The 16,510-nt window shown below is 39.9% G+C and overlaps 1 protein-coding gene across 1 annotated transcript in view; it reads left to right on the top strand.

The window, feature by feature from the left end:
* The first annotated feature begins 865 nt into the window (after positions 1 to 865).
* CDC14B (cell division cycle 14B) overlaps positions 866 to 16,510 on the top strand; it is a 28,888-nt gene continuing 13,243 nt past the window's right edge. The window contains exons 1-5 of the mRNA XM_008945983.1: positions 866 to 875; positions 2,085 to 2,178; positions 3,083 to 3,158; positions 4,936 to 5,028; positions 15,883 to 15,959. Coding sequence (XP_008944231.1) covers positions 866 to 875; positions 2,085 to 2,178; positions 3,083 to 3,158; positions 4,936 to 5,028; positions 15,883 to 15,959 — 350 coding nt within the window. The remainder of the gene's footprint in view (positions 876 to 2,084; positions 2,179 to 3,082; positions 3,159 to 4,935; positions 5,029 to 15,882; positions 15,960 to 16,510) is intronic.

Below are 16,510 nucleotides of genomic sequence, written 5' to 3'. Positions count from 1 at the left end.
GTTAACCCCTGGTGGGCTGGTTCCGTGAGCTAAGTCAGAAGAAAACTTTTCCTCGTCAGAAACCTGGTGGCAGCTAGCCATTAAATCAGTTTAGAAGTGGTGTGAAATTATAGCTTGGGGCTGTAGTGTGACATGTGTTTAATCTTGCAATGCCAGTTTAAACACAATCCCTAGATATCATATCCACTCAGTTCACCTTCCTGCTTCCTCTTTTGCCCTCAGTCCTCCCACATACACAGGTTAGCTCTCATTCTTAGGGCAACTCTCTGGGAAATAAACCAGCAAAAACAGCTTCCTTTTTTTATTTTCTTTTAAATTTTTTTTAAAAGATTGTGCTAGGATGCCTGTTACAGTCTCTGTTCACACAGATCCATGGCACAGGGAGTAACACAGTGCTGGGGACGGATGCAGGGGAGTTGTGGGGAGCTGGACCTCCCTCTACCCCAGAAGTGTTGGCCTAAACTCTTCCCCAGGACTGCTTTTTTGTGAAGCAGTTTTCCCCATAGCGTGTGTTGCATCCAGCTGGGGTATTGGTGCCCATGCTTCTCTGTGGGGAAAAGTGTTAAGAATGCACAGCGTTACTCCGAATGTCATCCTGTGGCTTGTTTTCAGATGCTTTGGTAAATGCTGGGAAGTACAGAAATTCCTAAGCAGGGAACGCACTTTCCGGCTGGTACTGCAGCTGCTGTGCCTACAAGATGGGACTATTAGAAATTAAATAAGAAAGTCTGGTGCCTTGCTTCTGTTGTGAGCTGAAGGAAGTAGGTGGCTGACTTGCTCAGGAGTGACTGTATATCCCACTGGGTGCACATGACCTGTGAATGTTTGAGCCAAACCACTCGCATCAGGCCGCTCTGCTACTGAAATGGGCAAAGGTGCACTTTTTGTTGGTGATGTCTGCCGCCACCCCCAGAGACCTTGCTGTACGTGGGGCACTCCTGCCACAGCACACTTCATGATGTGTTTTCAAACTGTAAGAAGTGATTTCTAAGCGCTAGTCATGCAGGATTTTGTTTCAGACCATGAAGTGATTTTTTTTCCCCTGCTCCTCTCTGGCTTTGAAATTAAATGTTTATATGCAGGTGATCTGTTTTGATATTTAAGTAGCCTATCTTTTCCAGGCAACTAGTTTGCAAAATTTAAATTCTTCCTGTTTAGGTTTGAATTTTAATCCATTTATTTTATAATGATCTTTTTTTCAGCAAGAGGAACAAAAGTGTTGCCGTGGTGCTGCAAGGCCTCAATTTTTATTGACCAATTACCGCAAACACAGCAATTTACAGCAGCAGCACAGGCAGTGTTTAAAGTTCACTGGGGCTATAGCTTCCCTGGCCATAAAAATAATTTATATCGATATGAATATCAGTGGTGGTTTTTTCCCCTTGGCTTAACAAAGGAAGCCAGGGTAAGCACAAGGTGCCTCCTGCCTGCACACACACAGGCTCTGGAGGGGCAGTGGGCAGGAGGACTGGGATGGGGATGGGGATGTCCAGGTGGTGGCTCTGCTGCCAGCAGCCGTGGGCGGCCACCTCGCATCCCTCCAGCCTCCATCACCTGCAGGCTTTCTCTGCACGCCGCTGCTGTCAAAATCATCATTTTACAGAAAGCTGGCAGGAGCCTGTGCCTCAGTGCGGGCATGCTTTGCCATTTATTGTAACATAGGTTCTGTGAGGTGCTGAGGGATTTGTGGCTTAGCTGGGGTTCAGGGGGGATGTTGGTATCTGGAGGGCAACAGGTGGGGTCTGTTGCCAGAAGGAGGTGGGTCTCTGCTGTGTGCGTGGGGACAAGTCAGGCTTCTGCTGTACAGCAAAGTCGTCAAACAGGTAGCTTTCCTGGGAGTGCTTTGTTTGGGAAGGAACAGTAAAAAGCTGCAGATTACGGGAACACTGCTGGGCAAAAAGCCTTAGTCTTTGTGTGTGCCTCGTGGCTTAACACCAGAGTAATAGTAATGTGTAGTTCGGTAATACTTGAAAGAAGATTTGGTTCATTTTAAACCATCTACAGTTGTTCTGTTGACAGGCAGTACTTCAGACTTCTAGCAGAAAAGTGTGTTTATAAAAGCCTTGAATTTTCTTGCGTTACAGATCGCCTGTATTTCGCAATTCTCTGCCAAAAACCAAAGAGTGGAGCTGCAGATGCCCATTATTTCTGCATAGATGATGAACTTGTATATGAGAAGTAAGTACAGACTTTTTCCTGCTTTTTACTGAAATAAATTAGAAAAACAGCAATGAACAACCAGTCTGTTTTTAAATGTAGCTGAGGGAAACATACCATTCCTATTACAGAACTAATTACACAAGTTTAGTCCTCTCAGGCTTATCTGCCATGATGATTTATATGACTTAGAACAGTTTCTTGGCTTCCCATCAGGATTTCTTAAAAATCTTTTCAAAGCAGAAGCTTTCTTTGTACCCAGTCTTGTTAGAAGACACAGGAACATGATGCAATAATAGATATTCAGAAGCATGCACTGAGTACTGTGAGCTGATGGAGAGAATGTCTTTTCTAGCTCGAGTATTAAGTGGAATGTCTAAACGTCATAGAATGAGAGAATAAACTGGCAAAATCAGTTCAAGCCTTTACGAGCTGACAATGGATATATTATTTCCCCTGTACTGAGCAGTATATGCCTTTGCATGTGATGTGGAATGTTGCTAATTCTTCAAATATTTTTGACTAAGGGTGTGCATACTGTTTTTGAAAGTACTAATCAGCCTTCATTCTGTGTGTTCACTTTTCTCTAGCACTGTTAATTGCTTTCTTTTAAAGTAAAGCTTTTAGATTGCTTTTAAAATAAGGTTTCTAAACTGGTGTCACAGAGTAGTGAGAACTTTTCAAACCTTGAGTATTTCAGTTTGGCTTTGAGTGGTGGTGTGTGGAAAACAAAAAAGTTTTAGTCATTGTTTAAGAATAGCAAAACCATTTCCTCCAACAAAATGGTGTGTATGTAAGAAGGCATTCTTGTTTTTAGACTGATGCACGTATAGCACATATAATTATTACTTGCTTTGTGATCTGACTGGAAAGAAAAAATATATCTGCAGAGATTATATATAATTTTTCCCCTTTCTCCTACCAGTTTCTATGCAGACTTTGGGCCACTCAATCTGGCAATGGTCTACAGATACTGCTGCAAGCTAAATAAGAAATTAAAGGTAATACTTTTTAAAAAAAAAAAAAAAGTCAATATTCCTGGCTTTTTAAAGAACAAAAACAAATGAGCCAGGAGGGTTTTTTGTTGTTGTTGTTGTTCAGGTTCTTTCCTGGGTTCCTGATCCAGCCAAGCTTTTCATATAAATGCTAAATTTTATCAAGGTGAATTTAGGGAGGAAGAGGATTAGGAGGGGAAACCCACTTACTTTTAAGAGACAGAAGATGCACCACAGTGGCAGTAACTAATATTAAGCTCCTAAAAGACCAGTTGCTAATTTTCTACAGACTTCTTAAAGTGAAAAGATCCTTTCCTGGAATTCAGTTTTCTTGCCTATCTGCCAGTACTGAGAGAACTTGAGGGTGCAATGCAAAACGTTTTTAGTTGAGAAGATTTTTCTTTGACTTGAGCTCTTCTGGTCCCGGCATCTCTTTGGTAAGAAGCAACAACTGGTCTTTGGTGGCGTTTATGGCATTGTCTTGGAGACTGCCAAGCTCCTACTGCAGATTGTCTTCTGAGGGTGCATAGTGAGCTTTGGTGTTGGACTCTTTATAGAGCATAGTGTCTTTAAAACAGGGAGTTCCTGTATTAATCAGCATGAATGACTTCAAGATAGTTGACCTTTAGCAGATGTTGGAGTATAAAACCTGTCAGACTGATAAAAAAGCTTGTTAGCATTACTATGATGCACATTTAGCCTCCTCAGACTGCTCAGATCTTGAAACTGACACTGAACTGTGAAAATTGAGAAGTATGCAGAACATTATAGTTTAACAGAGATATGTTTTTTCATTCCTGTCATTGGTTCCTGTCTGCATCATTCAGTCTCGCTTTGTCCCTGTGGCACAATTAACAGGTTTGCCAGAGGAAAGATTCTCTGATTTTTGTTTACAGGATGCTCTGAAGCAGCACAAGGTTGAACCCTTTGAAAATCTTGGGTTTGATATTGGAGAGGCATGTTAAGAGTTGCTGAGAACACACTCCGCTAGTGATCTGGGGTATATTTGTCTTGGGAATGTTGAATAGTATCTGAACAAGTAACATTGCTTTTTAAATATTGACATTTTATGATAGCTTAGCAGTGATCAAAGTATACAGTTTCAAGAGCATCAAAATTTGTTTCACGGGCCAGTTAGTGAATAGTTTTTGCTGCCACCACAGATGTGGACTTGTGCCACCTTTCTATTGTCAATGCCATTCCACCGCCTTTCTAAGATAGCTGGAGAAACTATATGCCAAGCCAAGATGAAATTTTAAAACATTACTTATGATAAAGTTGGGAAATACTTTCCAAATAATTTAATATAAGCATACATTTTCCAGTGGTTCTGATCGTCAGAAACAACCACCAGTTGACTTATCTAGCATCAGGTTTTCTTTAATAATAAAAAAAGTCTAAATTTGGTTTTCAAAACTGTTGTGACTTTAACATGCCTGTGATGTTTTTGAGAATGCTACTTTGTATTTACTTCTCATAAGCACCTCTTACATAGGGCTAGAACTCATAAATACTAAATGCATTTCTAGAGAAAAGAAAAATTACTGTAATTTGTATCAAAATTTATTTAGGCCAGATGCTGGGAAAAATACAGGAACAGTCTAGATAGGGATGCAGTAGAGGCTTCCAGAGTTTTTGAGGGACTAGTCTGCAGTATATTTGGTCCTCTGAATACAGGTGGCTGAAAGTAAGTGAACAGACCCTTGCATTCCTCTCATTTTATAAAAGAAGGCATGAAAAGTCTAAAATGCAAAATCATAATCTTGTTCATTTCTTGATACAGTCATTTTCACTGATAAGGAAGAAAATAATTCATTTTACTGGCTTTGATCAGAAAAAACAAGCAAATGCTGCATTCCTCATAGGCTCCTACGCAGTAAGTATTTTAATTTTTACATTACATCAGCTTGCTAAATGCGTTCCTTTTTACATACTCAATTTTTAAAACAAGCTGAAAACAATTATTTTGTCTTGAATAATCTTCCTACCAGTATGTTTTATAGTAAGGTGCCAAATACTAAGTTTTAAAAGTCTCACAGGTATGTGAATGGACTTGTATGGCTTTGGGTTTTTTTTTCCTTTCTAGTGCAGTCTGTGTCCTAAGAAATAAGAGTACTACTGAAAAAAAATAAATCTTTATTAATACTTTCATTTAGAAAGAATGACTGCTGCTCGATGTTTTTCCTTTCGTCCACCCACACGTACTCTTTTTTTTTTTTTCAAATAAATACTATCCTGCACAAAGTAGTTTATACACAGTACAGTGTATTATTTCCTGTTTTATGCGCATTTAAATATACCTCTCCTTTCCCAGCTGCTCCTTTTGTAATGTAAGGTGATCTCTTACAGTTAGCAGAAGAGGAGAAGTGAGACTGTGTGTTAGGCCTGGGAATATACAAGGTAGATGGAAATGTATTTAGCCAGGTCCCTGACTGCAGAGGGGAAGATGCAGAGGTTTTTGCATCATGACTGCATGTGTTTGGCACGGGAAATTGTAGCCAAGGAATGAAATGCTGAATGCTTCAGAGTGAAGTGTGTGATATATCGTATTCATGTTCTGCTTTGACGTGTAACATACCTTGATTGTAACCACCTCTCTTGTTTACTGGGTAATAAAATTAAGTGAGAAGCCAGGCTTTTTTTGATGTTGGAGCTTTGAGTGGTCCGAGTTTATGTAGCCCTAAGTCATTCCTGTTTGTTAGCTGCAAGGTCACGCAGTACTTGCTGTGATGCTGGCAGCCTCCGTGCTGCCTTCCACCATCACACAGGTGGTCCATTTCTTCAGGGTTTCTCTATTGTCTATTTTCTACAGTACTTAACACAAATTAAGAAACAGATCTCAAAATGTGTCACTGTTAGTATTTGAAACACGGGCACTAGGAATGTTGCAGTAGACCTTTAAATTCTTAAACCACATGGAAACTGGTAGCTTGAGTTAGTAAACATGTTTGCAGTTAAGGCTTTGTGTTGACCAAACAGCTTTTAGGTATACTACTTTTTCCTAGTGACTTGATCATAATGGAGGCCCAGAAAGTGTGAGGAGCCTGCGTTCAGTTATCAGGCATTATTTAGAAGGATGTGGGTTTTGCTTTTACCTGAATATGTGTAGTGATACTGTGCAGGACAGCAATGGACGTTGTGAGCAGAATCCAGGATATAGAAAAGTAACTAATGGCAAAACAATCCAATACAGAAATACTGTGGTTGACTATGTAAAAGTATACAAAAAAGTAACACAAATTTATTTCTGATGATCCAGTAGCCCTGCCATGTTGCAATAACAACATGCAGTTGAAAGGGAGTGCTTGGTCAGATTTGAATAAAGCTCTAAGATTAATATGTATCAATTATGACAATCCAAAGCACAGTAATCAATAATAGAGGCTGTTGGACAGAGAACTAGGCAGCTTTTGCTTCAGAGAACCACAGTGAGGGAGGTGGGAGTTGCAGAGTAGAGAGAGGGGCCTAGCACAGAACCAGCTGTCATGACTGACTAGCCAATGCACGTTGTAGAGTGTTAGTTGCTGAGAGTTGGCATATGGCAGAAAGAAGCTGCTCAAAACCACCAGTGATTTTCAGGAGTCAGAGACTTGTGCTTAGGTTGTTGCATTGTACAGGTTGAATATTTTGGCAGTTTCCCTTCAAGACCCATGGCAAAGTAAAGCACTGTGCATCAGTCCCCTCCTTGAATGGATGCGTGTTGATCTTGCATAACAGCAGGTCCTAGATGGTGAGGTAGCTCTAGCTAGCTCCTGGCTTTTTTTCCAGTGCAACAGACTTTGGCTTTGGCACTGCTTTTTCTATAAAATAGGGTACAGTTTCTTCCCAGACTGATGTGGAAGGGATTCCATTGAAGGAAGATTGAAGAAGAAAGACTGTGCCCCTGAGGCTTACTTTTTTCCCTGGTGCCCTTTGATGATCTTTCATGAAGAGGTAGGCTTAATTAGAGCACTCACTGCTGAAGCATTCAATCGTGTATGTGTCACATTTCTGCTTTCTGCAGGGAGAATGGGATTGTCCTGTATAGGCTGAGCCATGGTATATGTTCTCTTCAGAATGCATGACTCGTGTATGTCTATAAGGTTTTTTGCTGACTGAAAGAAAATATACTGAGGCCTTCTTTATTTAAAATATATGTAGACTTAAGCATCCACCTACTTCTTCCATTCACAGTGCTTTGCTTTTCCATGAAGAAGGATCCATCCTGCTATTAGTCAAAACTTTTAAGAAGCTTTTCTATAATTTTGGTTAATCAAACTGTGTCCTGTTGGCAAAGCTCTTCACTGCTTGAACTGAATGTCATAATTTAATTTCTGATCCACAGTCCAAGTGATAGGTTGCCACTGTATTTGTTTTCTGTGGGTTGAACGTTCTTGTTTGATTCTGGTATTTTATCTTTATGGTGTGTTCCCATTTCAACAGTTTACCTGAGGTTGAGGAACTGTGTGAAAGTATATCAGGTTGGAGGAGTTCAGGTGGGAAGAACAAGGAAGTAGGAAGGGAAGATAGCCTTTGCAGAGTTAGTAATGAAAATAATGCTTGTATTTTTGTGTGTGTTGTAAGGCCCTTGGTATCTTAAGCATGGTTTTGGGAGGAAGGTGCTTTAACTTACTGCCAGGTTTTCAGGAATAGCACAGATACAATAAGCATGCGTGCCTTCTGATTTTTTGTTCTCTTTGTTTTTTTTAAACACACACCCCTTTTAACTATAAAACTGTAATGAACTGTATGTAGCTAGTTTTCTTCTGGAACTTGTATGTCCTCATAAAGATTCAGTATTTTTATCAGAGCAACATTGAAGCCTGTCGTTTCAAGGGGTTGTTGAGCTTAAACTTGTGCTCTTCAACAAAATATTAACTTCTCTTTAAAGGAATTGAGATATATTAGCATGGTTTATCATTCAGCATATTTTCTTTTAAATGTACGTGTGTGCCTGAATATCATGGGGTTATGCTCATTTTGGCTACCAAGGCAATTGTGAAAAGTCTTCATTAACTGTGGTGAAGTACAAGGGCAGCTGTTCTGGTTTACAAGCAAAGTCTGTTCCCAGTCCTTTCTTCACAGTTGGTCTGTTTTAATGTTTCCCCCTTTTCCCTTCATCTAACTTGTCTTTCTTTCCTCTTCAGTGGAGATAGTTTCTGAACTCTCCAGGCTACACACTTCTTTCTCCCCCTTTCTGCATCTGCTGCTTCCTTCCAGGTGTACTTGGATATGACAGCTTGTGACTCAAGCTACAGGGCTCTTCAGTATAACATGGCCTTAAAAGTGAAGAACAAAGTTTTCAAATACATTGTTATATATGGAGCTTTAGAATAAAATGTTATTTTTAATAGTAAATCTTAATTTAGATCTTAATCCCTTTATTGTTCATCTTCCATCTGTTTTAATTCTGTGTTCTGTTTAATTTTTACAGCTGATAATACTGCATAATGGGAGTAATTTTCTGTGTAGACTAGCATAAGTTTGGCACATTCAGCCACACAAAGGGTAGCCAGAATTCAGTGTGTTGGGGTCAAATGTTTACACTTTCATTTGGGTGGAAGGGGTGAGGGGAAAGAAGGGGAGGGGGGCTGGGAAAAAAACCTTTGTTCTTCACCTTTTAAAGAAAAGTTGCTTTTCCTTGGAAGCTATCTGCACTGTTCAGGCCTTACCACTCTACCAAAGCAGCTGTGATCTTCTGAGTTGGTCTCTACAGTGGCTTCTCTTGATTTTCACCAGGACTTGGCTGTGGGTGAGGAAAGTCTGCTTCTTCGGTCATTGCTCCTTCTATATTAAGGAACAAAATGTACCCTCTGTGCCCTGTCCACCCAACTCCCAAGTTCCCCCCTCTCCCCTTGGCTGCATTAACTTAGTAACAGTGTTTTTTTTCTCAGGCCTGGCACTAAGTATGTACTTGGAGGGTGACCCTCCGAGGGTACCGCCCCATGAGCTGCTGTAATTCAGGTCATCTTCTCCAGGACTCACCTCTGTACTTTGTCTATTTTCTCATCTTCTTTCTTCAGGGTAAGCAGCGTTTCCTTCGTCTGTTCTGATCCATAGTACTGTTTTTTTGCCTTTTCAATTTGTTAGTGTCCTTCCTAGCTGTGGGCCTAATGCTGGGTTGAAGCTGGAGGTTGCAGAAGCAATTAGCACCCACCTGTGAGATGTTGAACTGCTCTGTTCTTGCCGTGGCATTTGCAGAATTACCTCTGGCTAAGCCGTGGCAGAGCAGGCAAACCGGTTCGTGTAGTGGTCCAGGCTGAATGATGGTAAATGGGTAACTGCAGCACTGCTCAAAATATGGGTGGGAAAACCATGTTTACTGTTGGAGCGGGTCCAGAGGAGGGCCATGAAGATGATGAGAGGGCTGGAACACATCTCCTACGAGGACAGGCTGAGAGTGTTAGTGTTGTTCAGCCTGGAGAAGAGAAGGCTCTGCGGAGACCTTACTGCAGCCTTCCTGTGCCTGAAGGGGGCCTGCAGGAAAGCTGGGGAGGAACTCAATACCAGGTGGTAGGATTTTGTAGTGATAGGATGAGGGGCAATGGCTTTAAACTGGAAGAGGGTAGGTTTAGGTGAGAAATGAGGAAGGAGTTTTCCACTGTGAGGGTGGTGAGTCACTGGAACAGGTTGCCCGGGGAGGCTGGAGGGGCCCCAGCACTGGATATGTTTGTGACTAGGCTGGATGGGGCTTTGAGGAACTTGGTCTAGTGGGAGGTGTCTATGCCTGTGGCAGGTGAGCTAGAACTCGAAAGTGTTTAACTCAACTTTGCAACTCAAACCATTCTGTGAATTTGTGATTTTGGTGTGAGGTGCTTGTGCTTGACAAGCAAGTGGCATAGACCAGATGGACAAAGTACTCGCCTTTAATTTAAGCGTAAGTTGCCTTTGGCTTTCTCTGTGTTTGTGTCCTCTAAAAAGCTACTTTCTCTGACCTGTGCTTTGGAGATTGCAATTAGTGTTCATGATGGCAGCTCTTCCTGCTGTTTTTACTAGGCTCTTCCTGATGGAGTTCTTACCAGACTGCTTGTTTCCATAGGTGAGGAAGGCTTGTTTTTTGTGTGTCCCTCGCTGTAGGTCTGGCTTGCTTTCTTAGCTGTCTTGAAGAACTGATGTGCCCAGTGTGGTCAGTTCCCAGCTAATAGGGTTTTCTGTACCTCTTCTCTGCTGTGTAAAAGATAATTAGCGGTATCTTGCTTTTGTTTATGATAAACAAAGAGAGTTGCTAGAGACAGACACGTGTAACCATTTAAAGACTCTGTTTCTGCTGAAGGGATTGATAGCCACATCTGCGTTTCTTCAGGAGGCCACAGATCCATACAGGAAGCTTTTTATTCCAATATACTTCTACTTTAATTTTGCTGTATTTAACCTTTTTGACTAAGGAATATTGCTAGGAAATTTAATGTATTATGTGGCTAGTGTATCCAGTGGAGGTTTCAGTGAAATAAAACGCTTAATACTTTTATGTTACAGTAAAATTATGCACGTGTGTGATCTTGTGTTTGAGTCTGGTCACACACAGTAGTGACTTGTATTTTTCAGAATGGATGGGTTGTGACTATTTGCTGTTCACAGCAGTTCAGAGCGAGTGACATTTTTGGAACGTAGCTGTGTCACGTGACATTTGCTTGTAAGGAGAGTAAAACATCATCTCATTGTTTTCTTACTTTAAGTCAGTATGGTTGGTAAAATGTGTGATTTATGTAGCAACTTCACATTTTGCAGTTAAGGGTGAGCAGATGGATAAACTTCATTACACTAAGCACATCGTAGATCTGAATTTAAGTGCTATTTACAGATTTGAGTTGATACAGTTTCTAACAGTGTAGAATACTTAAATAACCTGTTTTCCTGAAAGAACAGTAAGTTATGTCGTAGATGATTATTATCAAACATGTTTTGTCTTGCATGCAGCATTGCTCTTTTACTTCACAATCCCATGTATGGAAGATAAAGGTGCCTTTTTCAGCCAGAGCCTCCTTTCCTTTTCTATCAGGAATACTTTTCACTCTACTGTGAATACTATTTTCAGGATTGCAGTGCCAATCTAGCAAACCTTTGCTTAAAAAACAGGGCTAGTTTGAAAACTCTAATATGAATCAGACAGTAAGATAGCTTGCTAAAAGCGCTCTTGTTCTGTGGTTGATTTTAAATGCTCGTAAAGAGACACTGGGTCACCTGGTCCTGCAAGTTTTTTATTTATTTCAGTGAACATTATAGCAGCTGTTTGACTATGCAGTGGTGTTGGCAGGAGCAGTGCTTGAGTGCACCTTTCCCAGTGCTCCACACTTGGATGGTTCTTGACCATTCACAGAGCTGCCTACAGTTGCTTAATTAGAAACAGATGTCCTAAATGAAAAGGATGATTAGAGCCATGTTAATGGTTCAACTGCTGATTATCATTTTCTGGCCTTATTTATTGAAGTTCAGTAGGATTTTTTTTGCATGCATAAACAAAGCAAACTTCTAAATTGTCACTAATACACTAGTGATTACACAGTGTGATAAAATGATATGTTATTTTGCCTTGGAAGATGTCAGTTCCTTATATTAACCATTTTCCTGGAAGGTACTTCAGTAAAGGATTTTAAAGTTTTTCTGTGTATTTGTATGTGTGTGTGTAGTTGTGTATGTGCATGCACTTGAATATGTTTGCAGGAAAATTCTAAAACAGATGCATCTGTGCTTGTGGATGACCTGTTTCAGGTCTGCTGAATATTCTAAGGTTTTCAAAAAGCTTCTTTCTTTTTTTTTTTTTTTAAATATTTGCATGACCTGCAGAAAAGGTGCCTCTTGTGAAATACTGACAGACTTCTCTCATTTTCTATATACAAGAATGGGTGAAAACTATCCCAGAAAATCCCTGCTTCTGCTTAATATCTGTGAATATAATTGCTTGAAATTTCTTTAGTATTTGTCATTTTGTTAGTAGTACTTCTTACTCATTGCTTTATTGACATTAACTTAAGAAAACAGCTTTTTTTGTTAAAGTTTCTATCATCTTAGAAAGCACGGCAGAAACATAACTTATAATCAGCATCTGGACAAACTATTTTCAACTGTCGTGTATTTTGATTTCTGGAGGTTGTGTCTTTTCCCATTTCCCCTCTTTCCTTCAGTACATACCTGAAGAGTTCACAAATATATCTTTGCGCTGCTATTCATCAGATCAACATTTCCATTTTCTTCTTTTCTGAAACTTCAGTTCTGCCTACTGCCTTAGAGAGCACTTTTCTCTCTCAACACTTCCATCTACTGCAGGACTCTCTGATCATGTTTACTTTCTCTCATTGACTGGCTTTCTATCGCCCTTCGTTCACCCACATAATTCTATTGAAATTGTTCATCTTTAAGGCTTTACTGACCTCCTGGTAAGAAAGAGTACTTTATGCAGCTATATAGTTATATATATAAAACTATATTAACAGTTACAGTTTGTGTCAGAAGTATGTTTTTGAAGGGAATCTTTCCTAAACCCTGCTCAGTGCATTTTGGTTCACTTTGTGGAGCAGTTGAGGAGCAATCCTGACAGGTAATGTTTGTTCTGTCCAGAGGACCAGACTAGAATTAGCTGCTAAAAGTTGCTGGGAGTATATAGTGCAAATGTCATGCCTTCATTGCTAGCTCTCAGCTTACACATGTATTTCAGCTGGTGCACACTGCTTCCTAATGCAGATGTGGCCTCTGCTGCCTTGACGTGTTTGCTTCCCTGGGCTTTGTTGCTGGTTCCCTCACTCTTTCAGTCTTATCTATTTCCATATCTGAAATACAGCTCACCCACAACCTCAACCCAGGCTCACCCAGTTTCAGCCTACATCCAGCCTTCCTTGTATCCAAGATTTCCAGCTGGGTGCTCTCATATGGTCTTTCAGCTGTGACAGAAACTGATCCTGTCTCCACTTTGACTGTCACAGCTTGCTGTGTTGTGTTACTGCCAGGATACTTCCTCAGTGAAGTAAGTAGCTGTTAATGGTGTTCCCGTTCTGTGTAGAGACTGAATGCCATTCTTCCCTTTTGAAACTCTCCACACCACTGCACCTGTCCAGATACACTCTAGAATAACCTAATTTCTTTTGAAAGCCACTTTTCACTGAGAGCACCACCTGACCATTTCATCAGCTGCTTTCTGCAACTGTTCAGATATTCTGTCGTGTGTGTGTAGTAGTGTCACAGCTGAAGTGTAGAGGGATCTCTTTGTTTCAGAAAATTCTGAGGAATCCAGTACAAAGGGCTTCCTTCAGAGTTCCTTCTTCAATTATATGTTGCTTCAGTGGTTCAGGAAGTACTGCGTATTATTGCTTAGGACCTTGTCCACGTGGAAAATGCCATCTTCTTTCAGTGTGCTTTTTGTGCGTGCTAAACAATGATGGACGTCAGGTTTTTTTGTCAATATCAGCTTGACTTATTAAAGTGTTTGTATAACTATGTTGAGGAATATCCATACGTACATACATGCATGTATGTTAAAATGGTATTTCTAGCAACTTCACTCATAACGTAATTTCAAAATTTGTACCTGTCCTTAAGAACTAACAAGTCTCAGTATACTGTAATGTTATTTAGACATTTCTATACAGCACTTAATGTTATGGAAAAAACTTGCCTTTTGCAGCTGCTATAGTTGCAAACAAACGCTTCTGTGTTGAAGCTTGTTTTCCTTAAGAAGGTGGTAAAAGGTCAGCTGAGATACAGGAGAAATCCTTGGCGTTTCTGAGCTATATGTGCTTACAGGATTAGCTAGTACTACCTCCATTTTTGTTTGCCTGTTGAACAAGTAGCATTTTCTCTGTATCACCCAGCCTTACAGCTCTGAATCACAAGTTTTTTCCAGGTGACTCATTTCTGGCTACAAACTGTTTCTGCGGCTTCATTACATTCTGTTTGCTAATGCCATTTCATGTCTCTGGTTTGTACGTTTCTCTGAGGCAGGGCTCTTGTTCTGTTAAGCAAGCAGTGCTAAATTTATATGGTTGCTAGCAATATGTGTTCACTGTGCTGCAAGATGCAAAGTATGACCGTATCAAAGAACAAAACTTTACATTTCTTGGAACATCACCTTTATAACCAGTGCAGGCAATAAATATGCCTGCAGAATAGGAAGTGAACTCTGACATCTGGGGAGCAGCTATTCAATGACATTGTAAGTGTTGTCTGTTCCGCATGTATGCTTGTGAATACAAGCACATCAGTCTCTCACCCCTCCCCAGTGAACGCACACACACAGAACGGGCAGTCTCCATTGCCTAACTAGACTACTGAAACAAGACAGATGCTTCTTTAGTTTTGTTAATTGCATAAAAAGAATGCGCAGAAAATGCATAACACAGTAACCAAACCAGAAGAAAAATAAAGGGATCACCTGTTTCTGTGGATGTTTTAGCTGTCTATTTAGGATATGTTTCAAGCTGAGGTGTTTGGTTGGTTGTTTGCTTGGGTTTTTTTTAAGGGAGATGTGTTCCACCTCCCATTCTCACCTCACAAGAATGCTCGTGTGGGTGTGTGGAGAGAGGATGTTGAAGGTGTGTTAAGCCATTTGTTCAAATGGGCTTTACAGCAGCATCGAAGAATGAAAGGCAGTGGCAACTTTTAAAATAAAAAAATGTCAAAAGCAACAGAAAGCAAAAATGCCACACTTAGATTTTTTTATGGGATGTTTTATTATTACTCATTAGGATTCTTACTTTCAAAAAACCACTGAAGGAAAAAGGTCATTAATGTAAGAGATTTAAATCATTTTACTCAACTTTATTGGGAAAAAAAAAAACACCTTTTTGAAGTGCCTTAAAGCTTAGTTAATGCACTTTTAAAGAAAAAGTACTAACTTGAAATTACTGAATATTGGCCTTGTTGTAAACAGTTTTTATCTCCTGGCTATGCTGTCGATGGCCTTTGATGGTACTGGAAGACATGCTTTGCATACAAGAGGAATTTTATGGTATTCTTTAAGGAGACCCCAGTGTTAGAGGCTACCCAAGAGGGATCAGGCTTGTTGTGATGGAAGACCATATGGCTATTTGTCCTCACTCGGTCCTTCATGCATTCTTTTTTGATTATTTTTGACAGTAGAAAGTTTGATGCATTGTGCTTCAAGTATGTTGCTTCATTCTGTTCTTAGGATTTTGCTCCTGAAGCTACAGAGTTCTTTTTGTTTGGTTGTTGGTTTTTTTTTTTTTTTTCGTTATGGCATCTGGACTTAGTTACTGGATACTGCTTCACTAGTGCAAAGGAGGAAGTACGGGATTTGGAGTAATGCAAATGTACTGCTGTAGGAAAATCAAAACGTACATGAATTACTGTTTTAATCTTGTCTGCTGACTGTACACACTGTTCTGTAGACCAGATGATTCGTAGCTTTGCTGATATCTGTGCTGGATTTTGTGTTTTGATTTACATCTTAAAAGCTTAAAAAAGAATCTGAACTCATCCAGCAGAGTTGCAGTAGAAACATGGAAGAATCCAGACAGATAGAAGCTTTCTCATTGTAGCCTGTAGTTGAACAACTCCTGCACAAATCTATAAATTTTTTTTAAAAATATGTATTTCTCTAGGCTAACCAGTATATCGTTTATGTTACTGTTACTATTGTGCACTTGCATACATTTTTTTCCCTAATGCCACTCTTTTCCCAGCACACTTGAGCTCTGTGATCATTAATTATGACTTCTGTATAAACAAGTAACTTGAAGTTATTAATATCAATCTTACAATAATATTTTTATTTCTTTTCTGTCTTTTCCCACAAAACCAGATAATATACCTGAGAGAATCCCCAGAAGATATATACAGGCTTTTATTGGCTGGAAGTGTATCATATCTTCCTTTCAGGTAAATAACAAGTTGTTAGAACTTTCTGCACCTAGATAGTTTGAAGAAAAATGTAGCATTTGTCAGTACTGACTTAAGGGTTTTTTTTCCTGAAGTTTTAATACACGACACATTCACTGCCTGAGCCTGAAGTGCAGCTAGTAGTGAAGCGTACCGACACGGTGAAGGAACCATGCTGCTTTGTATGCATTCTGGTTGAGCTTTTTGTTCAACATTGCTTCTCACTTGGCACTCTGGTTTTGTGCCAGTAGTTGATAGTTTAAGGTATCAAAATATCTATCAGTCATAACAAATTATTTGTAATACTTTTAGCACTCATTTTTCCCACTTGTCGAATGTATGCAGCAACACCAAATACTGACATAAAGAATGCTTGCTAGCCTAATATGTTTCAGAGTAACTTTAAAGTATTTCTTTACACCAGCGGGGTAATGTGTAAAACCATTGATTCATGGTTGCTTGACCCCAAGGGAATGTAATCCTAGCTGTTTCAGACCACAGACTTCTCTTTGTGGTATGTGCTGCACTGGTTAATGTAGCAAGTAAAGTTG

This window comes from Merops nubicus, unplaced genomic scaffold (genome assembly GCF_000691845.1).
Source record: "Merops nubicus isolate BGI_N331 unplaced genomic scaffold, ASM69184v1 scaffold12888, whole genome shotgun sequence".
In the NCBI taxonomy this organism is placed as follows: domain Eukaryota; kingdom Metazoa; phylum Chordata; class Aves; order Coraciiformes; family Meropidae; genus Merops; species Merops nubicus.
The sequence above is the reverse complement of the archived record's forward strand: the minus strand, read 5'-3'. Positions and strand labels throughout refer to the sequence as shown.